The sequence below is a fragment of the Pseudogymnoascus destructans genome, assembly GCF_001641265.1.
Source record: "Pseudogymnoascus destructans isolate 20631-21 unplaced genomic scaffold scaffold_11, whole genome shotgun sequence".
NCBI lineage: Eukaryota > Fungi > Ascomycota > Leotiomycetes > Thelebolales > Thelebolaceae > Pseudogymnoascus > Pseudogymnoascus destructans.
Window position 1 is genome coordinate 84,905 of NW_020167530.1, and position 21,657 is coordinate 106,561.

The 21,657-nt window shown below is 48.4% G+C and overlaps 3 protein-coding genes across 3 annotated transcripts; 1 reads left to right on the forward strand and 2 right to left on the reverse strand.

The window, feature by feature from the left end:
- Positions 1–8,871: 8,871 nt before the first annotated feature.
- On the reverse strand, positions 8,872–10,466 carry VC83_04891 (uncharacterized protein; the record flags this gene model as incomplete). The annotated part of the gene is made up of 5 exons (XM_024468517.1): positions 8,872–9,027; positions 9,090–9,339; positions 9,407–9,672; positions 9,797–10,005; positions 10,124–10,466. The coding sequence occupies 4 exons, from the start codon at positions 10,464–10,466 to the stop codon at positions 9,267–9,269; spliced, it is 891 nt and encodes a 296-aa protein (XP_024323769.1). The 3' UTR covers positions 8,872–9,027; positions 9,090–9,266.
- A 5,144-nt stretch (positions 10,467–15,610) lies between these two features.
- Positions 15,611–17,946, reverse strand: SP1 (Subtilisin-like protease 1). The gene is made up of 3 exons (XM_024468518.1): positions 16,993–17,946; positions 16,749–16,934; positions 15,611–16,688 (listed from the first exon to the last, which is right to left on the reverse strand). Exons 1-3 carry the CDS (start codon positions 17,308–17,310, stop codon positions 15,990–15,992), a joined length of 1,203 nt encoding a protein of 400 aa, XP_024323766.1. The 5' UTR covers positions 17,311–17,946; the 3' UTR covers positions 15,611–15,989.
- Positions 17,947–18,232: 286 nt separating this feature from the next.
- Positions 18,233–20,247, forward strand: LYP1 (lysine permease). The gene has a single exon (XM_024468519.1). It carries the CDS (start codon positions 19,109–19,111, stop codon positions 19,571–19,573), a length of 465 nt encoding a protein of 154 aa, XP_024323767.1. The 5' UTR covers positions 18,233–19,108; the 3' UTR covers positions 19,574–20,247.
- Positions 20,248–21,657: the final 1,410 nt, after the last annotated feature.

A 21,657-nucleotide genomic window follows, 5' to 3' on the forward strand; every position in this document is an offset into this window, starting at 1 on the left:
CCCGAAATGGATTCTTGCTCGAACTGCGTGAGGCGAAACATTACTTGCGTGTCGTCTCCAAATGATTCACGGCGGTGCGCCGAGTGCGTTCGTCGCAACTTGAAAGAAAAGTGTGACTGTATGGGTCCTGAGCATCCCGACTGGGTGAAGCTCGAACGGGAGGAGGATCGCCTGGATCGCGAAGAGGAAGAAACCCTTTCGAAGTTACTTCGTCTGCGAAAGCAGAAACGCCTCATCCGAACCCGTGGTAAAGATATGCTCCGGCGAGGTTTGAAAACCCTCGACGAGCTTGATGCGGCAGAGGAGGCCGAACGTGTGGCTGCTGAGAAGCGTGACGCTGTTGAGGCTGAGGAACAGGCAGTTAGCGCTGCCTCCTCGTCTGTGACCGGGACCCTCGCTTCCTCCGATCCACTGGCCTACTCCCCTGCATCTTGGGATCAATGGCTGGCGGATGGCGGCGTCGATATTCCTTCAGCAGTTCCTTGCTGATGTTCCTTGTTGGTTCCCACGAATTATCCGTAGGTTCGTAATTTTCCCATTTTATCAAAAACTCTTCTCGACGTCCTACTAACCTTCTGTCTAGGATCGCTTCGACCTCATATTCGATTATCTCATTCTCGGGTTGGAGTTCGGTGTCGGTCGCAACTGGGGTATTTCCTCTTGCTGGTTCCAGTAGTGAGACATGAAATACCGGGTGTAGTCTAGACTTCCTGGGTAGCTGCAGTCTGTAATTAACTGAGCTGACTTTGTTCAATATTTTGAATGGTCCCAATTTCTTGAAGTCCAACTTTGTGCTTGGTCGTTTCGTTTTGATATGTTTCCGGAGTAGGTATACTTTATCCCCCTCCTTGAAGGCAGGTTCCATACTGCGCTTCTTGTTTGCGTATGCGGCGGATCGTTCATTTAAGAATTGGATGTCCGTCGCAAGTTGTTCGTGGAACGATTTCAGTTGTTCCACCACGATCAGGGCTTGTTAAGCTCGTGATTCATCCGGTCTTGGTTGCCTATATGCTTCTGGTTGGTAGCCATAATTGGCAAAGAACGGTGAGACTTTCGTTGCTTCTGTCATCGCGCTGTTATATGCAAACTGTGCGATGGGTAAGATCTGAACCCAGTTATCCTGTTGATGATTGACATAGCTTCGCAGGTACTGTTCAAGGGTCTGATTTAATCTTTCTGTTTGGCCATCTGTCTGGGGATGAAAAGCTGTTGATAGCTTATGATTTGTTCCCAGTAGCGCCATCAATGATTTCCAGAATTTGGAAGTAAAGAGCTTGTCTCTATCTGAGATGATTTCTTCTGGCATCCCATGATCGGCTAATATGACTCGAATGAAGGTATATGCGAGCGCCTCGGCGTCGCTAGCTTCTAGATATGGTATAAACTTCCCATATTTCGTGAGTCTTTCCGTGATGACGAGGATAGAGTCGTATTCTATTCCTGTTAACGGGTCCTTGGAGGGTGGAAGCTTGACGATGAAGTCCAAAGCTATTGATTTCCACGCTCCTTTTGGTACTGGTGTCGACTTGAGTTGTCCGTATGGCAGATGCCTATTGGATTTTGACTTGCTGCAAATGTCGCACTCTCTTACCACTGTCTCTACCTGCTTCCTCATACCTGGGAAGTAGTAGTGTCGAGTGATTCGTTCGAAGGTTCGTGTTACTCCCTGATGACCGTGTGCTGGTAACGAGTGTTGTTCTTGCACCAGCGGGCGTCTCATTTGACTTGGGACATACACTAACCCTTTGTATCGAATCAATCCTTGTTCGTCGATGGTGAAGTTGCCTTCGACTTTGAACAAGACTCGCTTGGCGCATTCGTCTGTTGCGTAAGCTTTCTTGAGTCTTTCCTCGAGTTCTGTATCTTCGATGACTGAGATCGTCGCTAGTAACTCGTTGTACTGTATTCCTGCATCTGTTTTCTTCAGAATTGCTCTAGGTCTTTCTTCCTTTGGGCCGGCGTAGTCGGTCCGTCTTGTAATGGTGGGTGCACCAGATATGAGAATCTAGCCACCCAAGGAAGGGATGAATTTACTAAGACAACACACTGTCTTAGGAAACAGAGCCAAAGGGTTGTAGCTTAGACTATTCCACAACGCAGCAATCAGGTGTATGATGTGGTGAAGTGGTTTAGACAAGTTGCAACAAATGTTGAGTCTGAGAACTCAGGGGTAAGTCAGAGGTTAACACCTCACTGACTTTTCAGAAACAAGGAGTAACAAGATGAATGCTTGGAAGCTTGGAAAAGACGTGGAAGTATGTGATAGTCGATTTACTGTATTGTCTGCTTGCCCTTTCTTAAGGAAAGGGCAATCCTATTTATGCCAAAGGAGTGTAGTTCTCTCATTTTCCATGACTTTCCATGACTAACCAGGCTTGGTAAATGTATTAGAAATCAAGTGCGACCCACAACTAGCTTGCTAATCATGTAGTGAACGTAAGAGAATCCCATAGAACCATCTCTTGGGTTCCTAGCCTATAGGAAGTGAAAAGGAGGTCCAAGGTCAGAGTACCTATAGATAAATTATGTCATAACTTAACCAATCTTGTGGGTAACTAAGGAGCGATGACGTGTAATGAATCATAGAGGGTTGTAGAAGCTTCTAGAGCTATCGTTCATGTTCCTAGGCCTCTAGTTGGTAGAGATATGCCATGTGGTAGTATTGGCCCACCCCCTTAAGGAGGAGATTTTCTTAATAACTTGTTCAATGAGTGTCCAAATGATATGCCGTGATGTATGTAGCATAAACAGATGTAGTAGAAGAGTTTGCAGCAATCGTTGAGTAGTATTGCTTCTGTTGTTGGTGTGATAAGCCAAGATATGTATGGTGACTTGTAGGTTTGAGGAGGAGATTTCTAAGTTTGCTCTTGAGTTTGATAGCAAACTGAGTGCAACGAATGTCAGTATGACACGTCTGCTGAGAGCATCTGCTCTTGCATTCTCGGAGCCCTTGCGATAGGTTATCGTGAAGTTGTAGGCTGCGAGGGTTTCTGCCCAGCGGACTTGTCTGCGGTTTAAAACCTTGGTCGTGGTGAAATATATGAGGTTCTTGTGATCCGTCCATACCTGCACAGGGTAGGTGGATCCCTCAAGATATACTCGCCACTGCTCAAAGGCAACGACAATAGCCAGTAGCTCCTTGTCGTGGATGTCGTAATTGAGTTCCGCAGGTGACAGTTTCCTAGAGTAGTACGCGATTGGTTTGAACTTACCGTTCTCGTCTGGTTGATTCAGACATGCTCCAATTGCGAAGTCAGAAGAGTCCGTTTCGAGGATGATCTTCTTTGCAGGGTCAAATGTAGCAAGGATAGGTGCTTCCGTGAACTTCGTCTTAAGTTCCTGGAAAGCAGCCTCTGCCTTGTCCGTCCATTTGAATTCGAGATCCTTTCTGGTAAGCTCCGTGAGTGGTTGAGCTACCTTGGAATATCCCGAGATGAATCTTCGGTAGAAGTTGGCGAAGCCTAGGAAGGCTTGCACTTCCTTGACCGTGGTCGGTGTTGGCCATTCCAACACTGCCGTTACTTTTGCTTGGTCCATCTTGATGCCGTGCGTTCCAATAATGTAACCCAAGAATTCGACTTGGTTTTTATGGAACTCGCACTTCTCTGGTTTGAGGAGTAAGCTGTACTCCTTTAGTTTCTTCAGGACGAGTTTGACATGCTTGACATGCTCCTCCTTGGTTGCTGAATACACCAGGACATCGTCTAGGTAGACAATGGTAAAGATGTCTAAGTATTCGTGCAAAGCATCATTCATCAGTCGTTGCATAGATGCGGGTGCGTTTGTTAGCCCAAAGGGCATGACTTGATACTCGAATAGGCCATAGCAGGTGCGGAATGCTGTTTTCCACTCTTCCCCAGCCTTGATTCGGATCAGGTTGTATGCTCCTCGCAGATCTAGCTTACTGAAGATCTTTGCTCCTTGAAATCTATCGTGTAGTTCGTTGATTAACGGCAGGGCATACCTGTCCTTGATTGTGATGTTGTTCAACGCTCGATAGTCCACACATAACCGTAGGGAGCCGTCTTTCTTTGGTACGAAAAGCACCGGACTTCCTGCGGGTGATGTGGATGGTTTGATGAATCCTTTTGCTAGGTTATCATCAATGTACTCCTTAAGTACCTTCAGCTCCTTTTCCGATAGCTGATATATTGGTCCGAACGGTGGACTCTTGTCTTTCTCCAAAGGTATCTCGTGATCCCATGGTTGGTGCTTAGGAAGCGCCTCGTTCTTAGGGCCTTCCTGGAATAATCGCTCGTATTCCTTGTACTCCACCGGTATACTCGTCGGTGAGGATGCCTGGGCTAGGTCATCGAGCTCGGAGGTTGCACATAACTCCTTCCGGCCCTGGGAGGGTTTCTCCCGTTGTCGCGTGTCCGTCCGTTGTTCACACGCGCACTGGCTCATCACAACTTTCTCGTTCCACCAGTCGATCTGGGGGTTGTGTTTCTTGAGCCATGGCACACCAAGGATGCACGCATGGTTGTCCATGTGCACGATGTCAAACTGAATCGTTTCCTTGTGCCCGTGTAGCATGACCATTTCCAATGGGACCGTTTCGTGGGTCACCATTCCCTCATTAGTCGAGATGGGCTCTCCATCTACGACCATTAACGGGTATGGTTCAGTTTTCAATTGCGTCTTGAAACCTTGCGTGTCTGCTACTTTCTTTGTCATAAAGTTGCCCGTCGCTCCTGAGTCAATCATTGCTCGGAGGTGTCGCTGTTGTATCTTAGCGACCACATATAGTTGCATGCTGCCCGTCGTGGCGCATAGCTGGTCTGTACTAGGCCTCTTCGTGTCGCTCGCCGGTGGCCTACCGTCGAGGACTCCTAGTTTTTTGACTCGTCCGAGGAAGGATAGTATTCATCCGTTTCCAATGGTGGTCCTTGGGGAGATCGTTTCCCTCGCTCTTCTGCTTCGTCTAGCAGATGTGGGTATTTCTTGTATACCTGTTTGCTTTTGATAGGCAAGTCCCCTTCAGACTGGCTTCGCCTGAGGGCGTGAACTTGCTCTGCGTCTCTGAAGTGTATCCTGGGTGAGGATCGGGGAAACAACTGATTCTGGTGTTTCTTTTTCCAGTGGAGCTTGCAGTCATCTTCGCTGCAATACTCCCAGTAGACATACGCGTGCCAGGGATGATCAGTCTCTGTTGCGTCTGTCATTGATAGTTCCCGCTGTCCTCTCACCCATGCACTATCTTCCCTCGGAGGCATGGAGAACGTGTCTAGTTGCTCCATGGCTCTCCTTTCAATGCGTGGAGTGGGTCTCACATTTTCCCGTCGGAGCATATCTCTGGCTTTCTCGTCGTACTTCTTCAGGGCTCTCCTGCGGTCCTGGTAGTAAATTTCGACGCTTTTCATATACTTCAGTTTAGCCATATGCTCGACATCCTTCTCCAGTTCTTCCGCTTCTTGGGCTTCCAACTTAGCTACGTCTTGGGACGTGCCAAGCAGCCTGCGGGTATTCGTTAGTTGGTCGTAGTATCTCCAGAGGTCATCCTTGCAGTCGTCCACCTTGCACTTTAATGGAAGTTCCTGTAACAGGTTCCCGTAGAGGTCTTTAAGCATGGGGATTCTCCTCTGGCCATTGGGCTTGTCTCGTTCGGCCCTAATCTTCGCGTGGGCGTGTTTTGCCATGCGTCTTACTACGTTCTTGCACCGTGGACTCATTGGTTCCGTAGGTGCGAGTTCATCGAAGGTCTCCTGTTCCGAGACGGTGAACGATTCCGCCTCCGACCCTTCATCTGAGCTCTCGTCTTCTGGGGTGCTTTCGCCGTTTATTCCCCAGTCCTGTTTGCTCACAAACGTTGCGTTCAACTGTCCTGTCCAGGTGGCATTGAGTTGTTTGCCGACTTTGCGTCCGCCGTTCCCTTTCTTTGGCTGTCTGCAGTCTCGGGCCATGTGGCCTGGCTTGTCGCAGTTAAAACAGAGTCGTTCCTTGAATTGTCTGTCTTTCTTAGGGTCACGGGGTCGTCCAGGTTTGAACGTGGCATCGAGTTCCATTGGGTCCGACCAACGGTTGTCTCGCGGGTGTTGATCCCGTCGTCTGCCCTCGTTTCCCCGGTAGGGGTAACTTTTCTTGGGCTTGTCATAGGTCCGACGTTCCTTCTGGAATTCGTATAGTCGATTGTCGATTCGGACCATATGTTCGATTAGCGCTACCATGTCCGTTGGTTGTTGTTCCAAACGGGCAAGTTCCATACGTATATGGCTCTTCAGCCCACGTCGGTAGTGGCTGATGAGTGCGCTGGCGTCCCATCCTGTCTGATTGCCGTATCTCTGGAATTCTGTGGAGTATGTGAGGGCGCTGCCAGTCTGCTTAAGTGCAAACAGATGGTCTTCTGCGGTCTTAATCTCATCGATGTCTCCGAACATGCGTCGTATTTCCTTACAGAATCCTTTCCAGCTGCCAAACATAGTCTGCGTAGTTGTCATGCTTCCATTGGTACTTTCATATTTGAAATAGTCCTTGAGGAATGGTTCGATCCATCGCAGGGCTTCCCCCCTAAGGTAGGACGCAGTCCACAGGGCATAGCTCTCCTGGGTGGGAAACTTCTCATCATTGAAGTGTTGGTACAGTTCGACCTGTAGCAAAAACACCTCAAGTTCCTTTCGGTTGCCGGAGTAAGTGTCGGGCAACTTGACGCGTAGAGTTTCCTTGAGTTCGTTGACGGTGGGTGCGTCGGGCATCTCCTCATTCTCAGGCTTAGACCTCTGAGACGAAGTTGGCGTGGTGGGGGTTTTCCCCTTCGAACTGACGACGGACATGTTGCTTTGTGTGTAAGCCGGTACCTCGTAGAAGTGGTGCTCAAAGTGTAACGCTGACTTCTAAACGATAGAAGACACAGAGGTTCTCTTGCGTAAAGGTTTACTTATCAGAGGAGGCAGGGGATCAGACACAAAGGCTTCAAGTAACACGTTACTAGTATATAACAAATACTGTATTGAGTTGAGCACGAAGCTCCTATCTAAGGAAATACTATCTACTTATATAGTGGCGTCATGCCTAGTGGACTCTTGGGAACTCACTCGAGTCCTCGGAGTCCTGGACTCTTAGGACTCTTCTCATCATCCTGCGAGTCCATCACGTGCCTAGTGGGCTCCTGGGAACTCACTCGAGTCCTCGGAGTCCTGGACTCTTAGGACTCTTCTCATCATCCTGCGAGTCCGTCACGTGATACTTTCGGAACTACTATTCCCCGCTGCCCGTCCAGGTACCAGGGCCGGTCTCATGCGACCTCCCTCCTTCCTGTCCTGTAGTTGGCCAGCCTTCTTGTTCCGTCGTAACACCTAGCTCTCCGGCGCTTGCTTAGTACTTCATTTGCCTGTCGTAGGTTTTGGTTCTCTCCCTTTAGCAGTGCTAATTGATGCATTATTTGCGATGCACCCTTTGTAAACTGGTCAACAGCTGCATAGATTGAGGTTGGAGAGCTATTTTGATGGCGTGAAATCCGAGTTTTAATAAATGTAGACTGTGACATAGCTTCAATTGGGTTGTTTGGTGTCTGAGAAACCCAAGGTTGAGCAGTACCTGGGCGGGAGCTTGGAGGCGTTGGTGTCCTTAACTTAAGATCAAGTGTAGATATCACTCTCTCAGGGTCAAATGGAAGAAGCCCTGCCCCTCGGAACCCGCCTCGAATGTTACTTTCCGTCATTGTGTGTTAAATGCAGCGTGGAAGGCAGGAAAGAAGCCATCCTTTGTAATATGAGAAATATGAGCCTGCATCATATCTTCAATTTGCCGACCATAGGCCTGCTTTAACGGGCCGAAACAGCCAACATCAAGTGGCTGGAGTAGATGAGAAGAGTGAGCAGGCATACAAAGCGTAATAATGTTGTGTTCCTTGCAGTACTCCTCAAACTCATCTGAGTGGTGGCTCTCATGACCATCAAGGACTAACAAGCGATAACCACCAACACTCTGGGCCTTTGTATGCTTCTCAAAGTGCTGAATCCAATCCATGCCTCTCTCGTTTGTAGTCCAGCCATTTTCAGTAACAGAAATCACCCAATCGCTTGAAAATCCACTATTCTCATACCAAGATGTAAGGTGGTTTTTGCCTGCAACAATGATAAATGGTGGTACTGCCCAACCTTGAGAACTAACGCCTTGGATTACTGTAACCCATTCCCGATTACCAGGCTGTACCTTCTTTGCTTTTGCCCGCCCGTCTGAGCTTGTTACAACCATAGCAGTTGAGATAACGCCCATCATAAACCCAGTCTCATCAAAGTTGTAGATATCTGCTTCATCGATACCATATTTCGCAATTGTGTTATGCACAAGCTCAAACCAGCCATTAATAACTTCTGGATCTTCGCACTTAGCCCTCTGGTAGTCGTATTTGCGCTGAAAGCGTGTCTGGAGCTCTACACGCCGCTTAACAAAGTTTGAAGCCCAACGCGACCCAACGCGTGACGCGTCGCGTGTTGCAAGTAGTCGACTTGCCATATCTTCAACAACAGACAGCCGAGGAGGAAACCCTTTGGCAGCTAGGTCGAGTATATACTGAACAAGGACGGACTCCTCTAGGTTAGTTAATTTCCGTGAGTTGGCTTGGATATCGCGTCGTGAAGGTACACCTTCTAGACGACGACCTAGCTTGCGGTGGTCCACAGAATAGATCCTAGCAGCAACTCGAAGGCGTAACTTTGGGTCGCTTTGCATAGCCTGGATAGCTAGCACTAATTGGCTTTCATCGTTTTTATGGGGCATGTTTTGTTGTTGAGGAATTTAACATTTAGTTGGGGGGTTTGGTCACCGCATCATTTTGGCGCTTTCGCTTGTTTGGCGCTTTCGCTATACATGTACGTTATAGGATACAAAGTTGCTAATATATGTTATTCATGCTTAACGGCCATAAGACAGCTCTAATTAGACTTTGTCATTTGTCTCCTCTAGCTAGTAGAGTGGAAGGGGACACTAGACTCTTTGATGCACTCTGCTATAAGGATATCCGCCTACTAGTTGTACACAGTCCTAACAATAGCAAGCGAGATGTGCTTGCCATAGAGGTCAAACTGTCTTATCACAAAGGACATAATAAGCGCCTAAAGCCGTGAGTCAACCAACCGCTTTGAACGTACCTTCTAACATCAAACTAACAGAAGCGTTAAGTGACACACATTCAGTCTAGCCAACCCATTTTCCAACGGCGGCTAATGGTCATTTTTTCAGTCTAATTCTTAGTCTCAATCTCGCTCTCATTTCGCCTCTCCACCTGCTGCTGTTGGAAGCACCCCTTTCTCGAAGCTGGAACGCATCTAAGCACGGAAGGTGTTCCACATGCTAAGCATACGAGTATCCTGGCCAGGAGTGAAGTTGTCATAGCAAGAACTGCATCTCATTAGCATCCATCCATCTCTCACACATCCCCACAAAACATCAAATAAATCAAACTCACTCATAAGAATAATCCATATAGTTATGGATAGGATCCAAACCAGCGACATTTTGGCACGAGTCACGACCAGTTGGGCACCCACTGGTAGCCGACAATTGCTGCGGGGTGTCGGCGATACTGTCCCCTGAGCCCGAGCACGAGCTGCCTTGGAAGGTGTGGAGGAGACCCATCCAGTGGCCGACTTCGTGCGTCACGGTCTTGCCGAGGTTGTAGTTCGTTTCGGAGCCGCCAGGCGCGGTGCTGTAGAGAACGGAGCAGCCGTCGTACTGTTTCTCTCGTCAGTTTCATTCCTACTCCAAGACCAACCTCAAACTCCAATCCCAACTCCAACTCAAGCTCCAATCTTCAATGCTTAAGGAAATTTGGTTATGGGGTTGACAAAGTACTTACATAGAATTTATCGGATCCAGTAGCAGCGGTGGTTGGGAAATAACAGTATCCATAGCTACCACCGATAGCATACATGAAGTAGATGTTCACATCCTTGTAAGTACCCTTGCGGAGCGCCTTCTTCATCGCCAACTCGGCGCCGTCAGATGCCCAGAGGGTGTTGATGGTCCAGTCAGTACCGGCGTTGGTGAACTGGAAACCGGAAGCAGCTTTGGAAATTGGTCAGCATATGTCCATTTGCTCATTCAAAATGCAAACCAGGATCAAAAAGCAGGGAGATGGGAGAAAGCACAAGCGAGGGGTTAGGGGGTTAGGTTACAAACTCACCATAATTATTATTCATAACCGTCAACTGATTCTCAATCTGCGCCGCGGTCACATACCCACCACTCGCAGCGGTCGATCTCGCCACGACATGGAAATACACATTGACGTTGATAGTCGCGGCTGCGGAAATAGCTCCATCGGCAGCCAGAGCCCCGAGAGCGGATTTCGACGCTGCTTCCTCGGCGGCCATCTCTTTGGCTGTGGCGAGGAACTCGGCGGTGGGCACGACACCGCAGCCGAACTTTGTGTCGCGGGGGCCGTTGGCGGGGTGCGCGAGGACGGTAGACAGAGGGGAGAGAATGGTGCTAGCGAGGGCCAGGGCGAGGAGGGTGAAGCGTGCCATGGTGGGCGGTGATCAGGGGGGTGGAGAGGGGTGGATTTGGGGATCTGTTTGATGTGTTAGTAAGAGTTCGATTGGCGAAGATTGGTTCGCTTTGGATGAACTCCAAGACGATAGCCGGAAAGTGATGAGTTCATCCAAAGTGCCAAACTGCGAGAAGTGAACACTTACTGGCAAGTAGAAGTGAGGGACTGGGACTAGGACTGGGACTGGTTGGATGAATGCAAGATCTGATATCCCTTGATATTAAGATGCCTTTTTTGCCAACAAGGTAGTTACTGGGTCTTTATAATACGTTCATCTCGTCACCCTTCCGTACTCTACTCTCTCACCTTCATACAACTCTCTACCTCTCTATCTCTATCTCGCAGCTCCACCATCCCATACCATACCATGATCCTTTCGAATGAGCAGCGAAGACAAACCAAACCAGCCAGTCCAAAACAAGAAGCTCCCAATACTCCGCCCACGCACGCCTGACAAGTGCAAAAGGGCCAAGAGCCCCAGCGAAGCAGGTATACATCGCTTGCGGCGTCCTCCTAGCTGTCACGCCCTCTCTTTGAATGCCGTACGCCGTAAGTCTATATTACATTGTTCTCTTGGCGCGAAGAGCAGAGCCTGTTGTAGTACCAAGGGATGGATCGGGGAGGAGCCTGGAAGGGGAATGGGGGGTTTGGTTGGTTGGTTATGGAAGGTGGTGGTAGCGATGGAGGGGGTGGGTGGTAGGGGAGGATGGTGTAGGGTGGCATGCACGATGTACCGGTATCTAAGCTTTAAGACGGTCAGCGCGTGCAGATTAGTAGTATCGACGTCTTGGCTGCTGCCCTATGGACACTAGGTGCCGTGCTTTTCACTGCAGCAGCTTCGGAGGTTGGGGGCGGGAAGAGGTAGGTGTGAGGGAGAGAGGAGATCTCGGCATTTCTTACCTTCTATTGTCAAGATGCAGCTTTCTCTCCACAAAGAGACACCGCGTGCTGCTCCTGGCCTTACTTAGATTTGTCACGGGATAGCCCCTTGTTGTCATCTCATGTTCACAGCGACCTTCCGTATCAGATCTCTCATCGCCGAAGAGAATGCAAAAAAGAGGTGAGGTGATGTTTTCCCTCTCCTTTATAATCTCACGCATCGGCATCGGGACCGTGCTCCTAAACCCAGTGCGTTGCAGCTTCTTTTAATCAAGGACTGTTGTTGACGTGGCTAGTTAGCCACTGAGTTCCTTCAGCTCCTGATCAATCCCAGCCCCTGTATACAGTACCAAGCAATGCCAAGCACAAGGGAGAGTCACATCTTTCCGAAGAGAGAGGGAGATAAGAAAGGGCTTCTTGGCGGGCGTTATGAGCGTCGAATTGGTGGAAGGAGGAGAGGGTGGTAGATTACGTCTATTTTGTGGTTTGCCTATGGGATGAGGGGTCAGGGGCAGGGTCAGGGGTGTTGGAGGTTTCGGAATGCGGGGAACTACACACAAATTTGTGTGGTAATCTCCGACTACCCTGTAATAGTGTATCTCTGTACTACAGCTTCAAAAATATCTTCATCTCTGTCAACTATCTATTCGCCTATAGGGTTGAGAAAATCTGCAATTGGCATGACATCTCCTGGTAGCCTCGCAATTTCCATTCCCAGTTCCTCGGCCTCAGCAGTATTATCTTGACACATATCCATATTTTCTGTTTTTTTTATGAGAGTCGATCGCCACCAACACTTCTGGATTTTTGGTGCTTCAAGTGCTTCCCACGTAAGTCGACTCCACTGTATCGCCTTTAGAATATTAACTGTTTTATTAGGGTTCTTATTGGCCTCGAGCTGGCGCAACATGTAATTAATCCATTGTTTTCGATACCCAAGTTTGAAGCTTGCAATTATTCCCTGATCGAGAGGTTGCCAACGAGATGTCGTATTTGGTGGAAGCCAAGCAATTCGAACATTCGACAAACCTTGTAATCCACCAACAAGTTCAACTCCGACTTCATGTCCAGAGAAGTTATCAAGTAATAACAGTATCTTGCGATGCTTCATTTTCTCATTTAACCAGTCTAGGTATTCTTTCATAATTAGCCCTGTCATCCATTTTGTCTCGTTGTATCGATATTGAATCCGCATGCGCGTAACATTTTTAAAACATTGAGGGTTCTTCGACTTTCCCACAACCCATATATCTAGCTTCTCAGTTCCAGTCGAATTTGTCGTAAATGCGAGAGTAATCCGATCTTTGGATTTCTTTCCCCCACTTGAAGCTTCAGTGGCTAGCGTTCAAGTTGGCGTCATTGTAACGCTGACTTCTAAATGATAGAAGACACAGAGGTTTCTTGCGTAGGTTGACTTGACAGAGGAGGCAGGGGATTAGACACAAAGGCTTTCCAAGTAACACGTTACAGTATTGTAAAGAATACTATATTGAGTTGAGCACGAAGCTCCTATCTAAGGAAATACTATCTACTTATATAGTGCCGTCGTGCCTCATGGGTAATCTGGATAGTTGTATAATGGTGAGTGGTGCACCAGATGTGAGAATCTAGCCACCCAAGGAAGGGATGATTTTACTAAGACAACACACTGTCTTAGAAAAAGAGCCAAAGGGTCGTAGCTTAGACTATTCCACAATGCAGCAATCAGGTGTATCATATAGTGGAGTGGTTTAGACAAGTTGTAACAAATGTTGAGTCTGAGAACTCAGGAATAAGTTAGAGGTTAGCACCTCACTGACTTTTCAGAAACAAGGAGTAACAAGATCAATGCTTGGAAGCTTGGAAAAGACGTGGAAGTATGTGATAGTCGATTTACTGTATTGTCTGCTTGCCCTTTCTTAAGGAAAGGGCAATCCTATTTATGCTAAAGGAGTGTAGTTCTCTCATTTTCCAAGACTTTCCATGACTAACCAGGCTTGGTAACTGTAGTCGACGTAAGAGAATTCCATAGAACCATCCCCTAGGTTCCTAGCCTATAGGAAGTGAAAGGAGGTCCAAGGTCAGAGTACCCCTATAGACAAATTATGTCATAACTTAACCAATCTTGTGGGTAACTAAGGAGCGATGACGTGTAATGAATCATAGAGGGTTGTAGAAGCTTTTGGAGCTATCGTTCATGTTCCTAGGCCTCTAGTTGATAGAGATATGTCATGTGTAGTATTAGCCCAGTAACTAAGGAGTGATGTCATGTAATGAATCATAGAGGGTTGTAGAGATATGCGATGTGGTCATATCGGCCCAGTAACTAAGGAGCAATGACGTGTAATGAATCATAGAGGGTTGTAGCAGTATGACAGAGAGCCGTGCGTTCGAATAGCGAAGGTTGGAGTGTGCCTCCATTTTTGGTAGTTCAAGGGAAGACTCATCTTGCGAATTGGTACACAGATGGCAGTTGTCATACTGACATTCGTTGCACTCAGTTTGCTATCAAACTCAAGAGCAAACTTAGAAATCTCCTCCTCAAACCTACAAGTCACCATACATATCTTGGCTTATCACACCAACAACAGAAGCAATACTACTCAACGATTGCTGCAAACTCTTCTACTACATCTGTTTATGCTACATACATCACGGCATATCATTTGAACACTCATTGAACAAGTTATTACGAAAATCTCCTCCTTAAGGGGGTGGGCCAATACTACCACATGGCATATCTCTACCAACTAGAGGCCTAGGAACATGAACGATAGCTCTAGAAGCTTCTACAACCCTCTATGATTCATTACACGTCATCGCTCCTTAGTTACCCACAAGATTGGTTAAGTTATGACATAATTTATCTATAGGTACTCTGACCTTGGACCTCCTTTTCACTTCCTATAGGCTAGGAACCCAAGAGATGGTTCTATGGGATTCTCTTACGTTCACTACATGATTAGCAAGCTAGTTGTGGGTCGCACTTGATTTCTAATACATTTACCAAGCCTGGTTAGTCATGGAAAGTCTTGGAAAATGAGAGAACTACACTCCTTTGGCATAAATAGGATTGCCCTTTCCTTAAGAAAGGGCAAGCAGGCAATACAGTAAATCGACTATCACATACTTCCCCGTCTTTTACAAGCTTCCAAGCATTCATCTTGTTACTCCTTGTTTCTGAAAAGTCAGTGAGGTGTTAACCTCTGACTTACCCCTGAGTTCCCAGACTCAACATTTGTTGCAACTTGTCTGAACAACTTCACTACATCACACACCTGATTGCTGCGTTGTGGAATAGTCTAAGCTACAACCCTTTGGCTCTGTTTCCTAAGACAGTGTGTTGTCTTAGTAAAATCATCCCTTCCTTGGGTGGCTAGATTCTCACATCTGGTGCACCCACCATTACAGCAGTCTTCCACACGACTGGGTTATTAAACCTACAAGTAACGGATAGACAAATAATGAGACGGGTCTAGAATGGATACAACACTTTGATAAGCATACTGCTGCTCGAGCAAAGGTCTCTATCAAATGCTAGTCTGTGATGGGCATGAGAGCCACGAATCAGCCGAATTCTAAGAGTATTGCAAGGCACACAACATTATTACTCTTTGTTTACCTCCTCACTCTTCTCATCTAACTCAGCCACTTAATGTTAGATGTTTTGGTGTGTTAAAGCAGGCATATAGTTGCTAGATTAAGACCTTTATTAAGGCTCATATTAATTATATTAGTAAGGTTGAGTTCCGTTTAAAGCAGCATACATACAATCAATGACAGCTCAAAACGCATAGGCTGGATTCCGCAGGGCTAGTTTAGTGCCCTTTGATCCATATGCTGTGATTTCAAAGCTTGATGCAAGGTTGCAGACTCCGTCTCCTCGTCGACCCTCGTCTGCTAACGCCGACACTTAGGTCTCTCAAACCCCTCGCAACCCAACCGATGCTCTCTTATAGACAACTTTGGTTAAGAAACGTATTGCTTATCACGAAGAAAGCTCGCCAACCCCAATTTTTGCAAGAGTCACTACGTTAGCAAAGGGTACAGAGCTATTAGCTCATTAATTGACTCTTGGGACTACTAAAGTCCGTACCCTTCGCTAGGCAAACGAAGCCCTTAGCAAATGCCAGAGGGCTAAAAAGGCTCGTATCCGCCAAGGAGGTGCACTTACTGTAGAGATGCACACGATGTATTAGCTTAGAGGGATGTGGATGAGCAGATTCGACACGACAAGCGCCTAGGGAGGGTGGGTGGGTAGAATGAGGGGCAATTGACTACACGACGTTGTGGCAATTGCGGAAAGACTGGTCATTATGCGCCAACTTATCCCGAAGGTGTAAATATGTCTAGTTCATCAGATTCTGAGTAGTTTAATGAATATTGTATGTTATGGTCGTTTAATTGTATTTTGAAGTAGTAGGTTGGTGAAAAGTGCGCGACATGCTGATAAACCACGTTATACCAAACAGGTTTACTGAATTCTACCACAACCTCCACACCACCAACTAGCTAGCTAAGCTATCCAAACAAAACCAATATATAGATTTTAGAAGATAAGTCCGTCTCCATCCCCCATAAATTCATGATCCATAAATCCTCATCCCTCCACCATCATCTCAACTCTCAAAAAGCGAGAAATTTAAGCACCGTTGCCGTTGTAGGCAATGAGGTTGACGCTACCCTTAGGGTCCTTGACGGAGCCCTTGGTACCGATGGACGCGATCTTGGAAGCGATGGCGGCTGGGGAGCTAAGTCCACCAAGACCGATGAGGTAGGCGGCGAGACCGGCGACGTGGGGGGTGGCCATGGAGGTTCCGGATTTGATGCTGAAGGCAGACTTGCCGCCGATCGATGCGGACTTCACGTTAACACCTGGGGCAAAGATATCAACGACGGAGCCGTAGTTGGAGGAGCTAGCGCGGGTGTCGGTGCTATCGACGGAACCGACTGTGATGGCATTCTTGGCAGAGGCGGGCGAGTAGTTGGAGGCATCGTCACCGTCGTTACCGGCAGCGACGACGATGGTGACGCCATTGGAGACGGTGGATTCGACAGCAGAGTTGACGGCAGCGGAGTAGTGGCCGCGGAGCGACATGGAGATGACAGACTTGCCATCCTTGCCGTTCTGGCCAACAAAGTTGATGCCGGCAATGGTGGCAGAGGTGGCGCCGAACCCATCACGGTCGAGGACCTTGACGGCGACTAGGTTCGCCTTGCTGGCAACACCGTAAGTGGCGCCAGCGATGGTGCCGGCACAGTGAGTGCCGTGTCCGTTCTCATCAGTGTCCGGGGAGCCCGAAATGTAGTTTGCGCCCCATTTGGCACGGCCCTCGAACTCCTGTGGTAGGTGTCAGTTAGAAGCTTCAATGCGGGGTAATAAGCGTGAAGGGAGACTCACCGAGTGCTCAATGTAGATGCCGGTGTCAAGAACGTAGACGGTTGATCCCGAGCCAGCGGAGCCATCGTAGATGTAGCTGTTGGAGCCAGTCGCCTTGTGGGAGATGCGGCCGAGACCCCATGTAGCACCAGAGCGGGTCTCGAGAGCATTAGCTTGGACCTTTCCGTCCATTTCGATCCACGCGACCTGATGCTCGTTAGTCATGTGCAGAACGTACGGTTTGGAACTGGGTGTCGTCACTTACCAGAGGCGACGCGGCGATCTCACCGATGCTACCGGTGTCGGTCTCGATCTGGTAGCCCTTGAAGCCAGTGATGTTGTACTTGTGGCCAACACCCTTGTGGGCAGATCTGCGCTTGCTCAGGATGCGGCTGACGGAGGAAAACTCGGACTCAATATCGGCATCGTTGACGCCCTTGTTGAAGACAACTATGTAGCTGTCTGGGATGATATCCTGGGCTCTAGGGCTGCGGATCTTGGCGTGCTGTGCCTCCACAGGAGCAGCGGCGATGAGAGGCAGGAAGCAGGCCGCGAGGGCAATGAGACTCTGGGAGAACTTCATGATGTTCGGCGGAGGACTGGTGATGTGATGAAGAGATGTGGATGAGGATGATGGTGAGACTGGAGGCGGGACATCCGCTGAGCTTTATAGAAGGTTCGCCAGGAACAGGCCAGGACCCGATCTTGCGAGATTGGGCTCATGGGAGCTTTGGACGGTGAACCATTAGGGGAGGCAAAGTGACAACTGCCTATTCGGATGTAGTTCCGTGATGGACGTGATGTGCGTATTGCGATGGCGACGTGCCCTGAGGGTCAGTCATGTCGATCTGGCGGCGTGCTGGAGCTTGGCCAGACGCTGGCAGCGGAGGATATGAAGAGCGGGCTTCTTGATTGGGAAGTTGAGCTGAGGGTGCCGAGGGTGCTGAGGGTGCCAAGAGTGGTCTGCCAACGTCTCGTGGCAGGGGTAACGCACTGCCGAGCTCCGGCATGCCCGCGTCTCCATAATCCCCATGATATCATCCGGGACATGATACCGAGAGTGGAAGGCCAGAAGAACATAATGTTTTCGTCTTCTGGGACGGGGGCGTGGCGTGCAGGAGGAGCGATTACGATTGAGGAAGGAGGGACGACAGCGGCCAGACGAACAGAATGTTTTCGTCATCTGGGACGGGGGCGTCCCCCCCTTCATATCACACATACTGCCTATCCTACCACCGATCTTCCCCCACGAGCCTCACCCTCTTTCGTCCTTCCTCAATCGTAATCGCTCCTCCTGCTGGGGTTGGAGGGAAGTGATTGAGGGGTTGGTCAGGTCGGTCAGCGGCAGTTGGCAGCAGCGGGTGGCCAGCGGGACTGTAGCGGCGTGGGATGCCGACGACAGGGAAGGGTTACCATGATGGTTTCGGCCAGAGACAGGGACGAAAGGAAGGGAAGAGATGCGTGGAAGCGAAGAGGCGAAGAGGCGAAGAAGAGAAGAGGCGAAGAAGAGAAGAGGCGAAGAAGAGAAGCACATGCATGGTGCACACCCACCTGGCCGTCGTGTGCGTGGGTGAGACATCGACACTGCGGATCTTGACACTGACGTTGGTGATCTGGTGCGTAGTTGGGCATGATAGGAGAGATGGAGATGCACAGGTTCAAGTCATGTGATGCTTACTAAGTGATTACATGGTTGACTAGTAACCTCCATTCAAGAGCGCACGTGGCACGTCCGCTCTTCCCATCCTCATCCGCGGTAATTACACTCACGTGATCGCCACAAAACTGACCGCTCTCATCGACCCCGAACATCCCAATCTTCATCCCCATCCTCATCCCATCTCCATATCTCTCTCCAACCATATCCCACGACCTAATCTCATCACACCGGAGTTACCCCGATTACCTCAGGCTTTTTCTCCACCCACCACTAACCCAAACTCCTACTAGCCCCCCTCAACTTCCCCAGATTTGCCCTCTAATCTCTGGTGACAAAACTCTTCCCTTCCCGCTCCATCATGCTTTAGTGCAATTGGCTCCTCCCTCCCACGCCTTCCCCTCAAACGACCTCCTCCTCCCCCCTCCTCCCCCCTCCTCCGCTTCCCCCTTACTACCCTGACCCTCCGATCGCCGCTAACAGCGGAGAGTGCATGATGGTCCCGAACGGACATCAAGACCAGCCCGTCCATACACTTGGGGGATGATGAGAAGCATGAATTGCAGGAGCAGGTTTCGGCGCCGAAGCTGCAGAGGAGGCTGAAGGCGAGGCATCTGCAGATGATTGCTATTGGTATGTTCATGATTTTGCGATACATAGCCGCTCTTTCCCGAGGAGTGTAGTACCCATTGCTCCTTCCTCGCACACTCGTTCTTGACGGGAAATGATCCTCTTCTTCTTCGTCTTCACTGTCTTCTTCATCGGCCTGCTGGTGCCCTACACCAATGAGCGCCTGATATCCTCCGCCTCCGACGCCACCGCCTCGCCCTTCGTCATTGCTGCCGATCTAGCCGGCGTCAAGGTCCTCCCAGGCATCATCAACGCCGTCCTCTTCGTCGTCCTCTCCGCCGCAAACTCCAACGTCTACTCCCGCTCGCGCGTTAGACATAGCGATCCTCACAGCAGTGCCTATCGATTGGGCAAAGATGAGGATACGGGAGGAAGGGATCCACGTCGGGCTTGCGCACGACGGCTCGGCCCCGAAATTTTTCACCCTTGCCTCCGCACGCACAACCTCTCCTCGGGCGCATCGACCGTCTTCGGGTGGCCCCTCAACATCAGCGCCGTCGCGGGTTTCATCACGAGGGCCAGCATCGGCACGCAGGGCTTCACGGCGTTTATGCCATGAGATGTGACGCAGTTCTTCGTGGCGTATGTGAGCTTGATTCTCTTCGTGGTGCTGTTTGCGGGCCACAAGATTATCACGAGGTCCAAGTGGGTTAGGTCTGCTGAGGCGGATATTCTGACGGGCAGCTTGGCGTGCGAGGATGAGGAGTGGGGGAGTATTGCGCCGACGACGATGTGAGGGAAGTTTTAGGAGTGGGTTGTGTAAGTGGGTTGCGTGCTGTGGTACGCTGTGAGCAGCGTTTCATTCAAACCAATCCAAACCAATCCAGAACCCCTGGATTGGGTTGATTGGACCATTTTTCTGCTTCGATTGGATTGGATCAGTGTTGTCAATAGTAATTCTTGGCAATATATTGCGAGAAAAAGGCATATTGTATTGTCACCATATGGCGAGTGCCTATATTATATTGTCACCATATAGCTTGGCAGTATATTGTATTATGATCATAAGGCTTGGCAATATATGCAGTGTAAACAGTGTCAACCATATGACTTATAAACAGTACTATCAATTGCTTCGCACTAACGCCCCTTTTCATCATTCTATCTTAATCCTCTGCCCAAGGTGTATCTGTAATAGCCAACCAAGACTTTAAGCACTCTAAGTACCCAATAGTATCTACCCCCAATCGATTGCGACGATCTGTGACTGTAATCTTAGCCCCTGAGAATAGCCGTTTCCTATAAGTTTATCAGACTTAGATCCTAGTGATGCAAAGTCTGGATTCAAGCGTTGGGCAAAGGCAAAGCAGCAGCGTTATCAGCCTCTTCTTCAAGACGAGTATCTCAAATACTGTCAATTGCCAGTTACCCCCGAATGTGATGCTAGAGGTTGGTGGATGGAGCCTGCTCAACGGACGGCATTTCCAAATCTTCATAAAATGGCAATTGATATCTTATCGATACCAGCAATGAGCGCAGAGCCAGAAACAATTGCTGGCTTATACGATCCGTCCCATAATGATTGAACTGATGCTCTTGCAGCTTCTATCCAAGATTTTGGCCAATTATCATAGATATAAGTCCATTTCTGGGTTGGAATAAGCACTAATGCAGCAACATATGTTAGACAAGTTATATGTTATTAATATATTCTCTTTTACTTACCGCTCTGTTAAGCCATAGTACTTATCCGTTACTTTCCAAGCAGAATTAAGCAGGGGCTTAATATTGGATCTTGCTCATATTGCTTCTTCCCATTGTCAAGCTGGTCAAGTAAGAACTGCATAGAGAGTAATACTCGTTCAGAGTTGCTTGCTGGCCCTCAGTAGCCATTGTAGATTCATAAAAATGAAGAAGGCAATTGTATATATTCTGTAGTACAGCCCAATCTGTATCTTGCAAAGAATCATCATGTAAATCTTCAAATTGATACAATAGTTATTGATAGCCTTCTTCATAGTATCTTGTAAGGCACATGCAAGCATTAAATACCATGAATTCCACCAGGTTTTGTTATCACGTACTAGATGCTTGCCATTTGAATTCTTCAAGAATGAAGCCTGTCATTGAGGCGAAAGTTGAATGTATACAACAATATTATGAAGTTTGCCTAAGGGTCCATAAGCCCTCCATTGCTGGATATCGTCCTCTGTAGGTATATACTCTGTTTGAATATTGTTATTCTTATCAAGAGATCGCCATGTGGAAAAAGGAACGCTTGTGCTGCTAGATTTTAAGGACACAGGGCACCCATGTAATGGTGGGTGCACCAGATGTGAGAATCTAGCCACCCAAGAAAGGGACGAATTTACTAAGACAACACACTGTCTTAGGAAACAGAGCCAAAGGGTTGTAGCTTAGACTATTCCACAACGCAGCAATCAGGTGTGTGATGTAGTGAAGTGGTTCAGACAAGTTGCAACAAATGTTGAGTCTGGGAACTCAGGGGTAAGTCAGAGGTTAACACCTCATTGACTTTTCAGAAACAAGGAGTAACAAGATCAATGCTTGGAAGCTTGGAAAAGACGTGGAAGTATGTGATAGTCGATTTACTGTATTGTCTGCTTGCCCTTTCTTAAGGAAAGGGCAATCCTATTTATGCTAAAGGAGTGTAGTTCTCTCATTTTCCAAGACTTTCCATGA

Coding starts and splice junctions, on each gene's coding strand:
- LYP1 (XM_024468519.1), top strand. CDS start 19,109: ATGATCCTCTTCTTCTTCGTCTTCACTGTCTTCTTCATCGGCCTGCTG.
- SP1 (XM_024468518.1), bottom strand. CDS start 17,310: ATGAAGTTCTCCCAGAGTCTCATTGCCCTCGCGGCCTGCTTCCTGCCT. Junction 16,935..16,992: donor AGATCGCCGCGTCGCCTCTG/GTAAGTGACGAC, acceptor AACGAGCATCAG/GTCGCGTGGATCGAAATGGA. Junction 16,689..16,748: donor GCATCTACATTGAGCACTCG/GTGAGTCTCCCT, acceptor CACCTACCACAG/GAGTTCGAGGGCCGTGCCAA.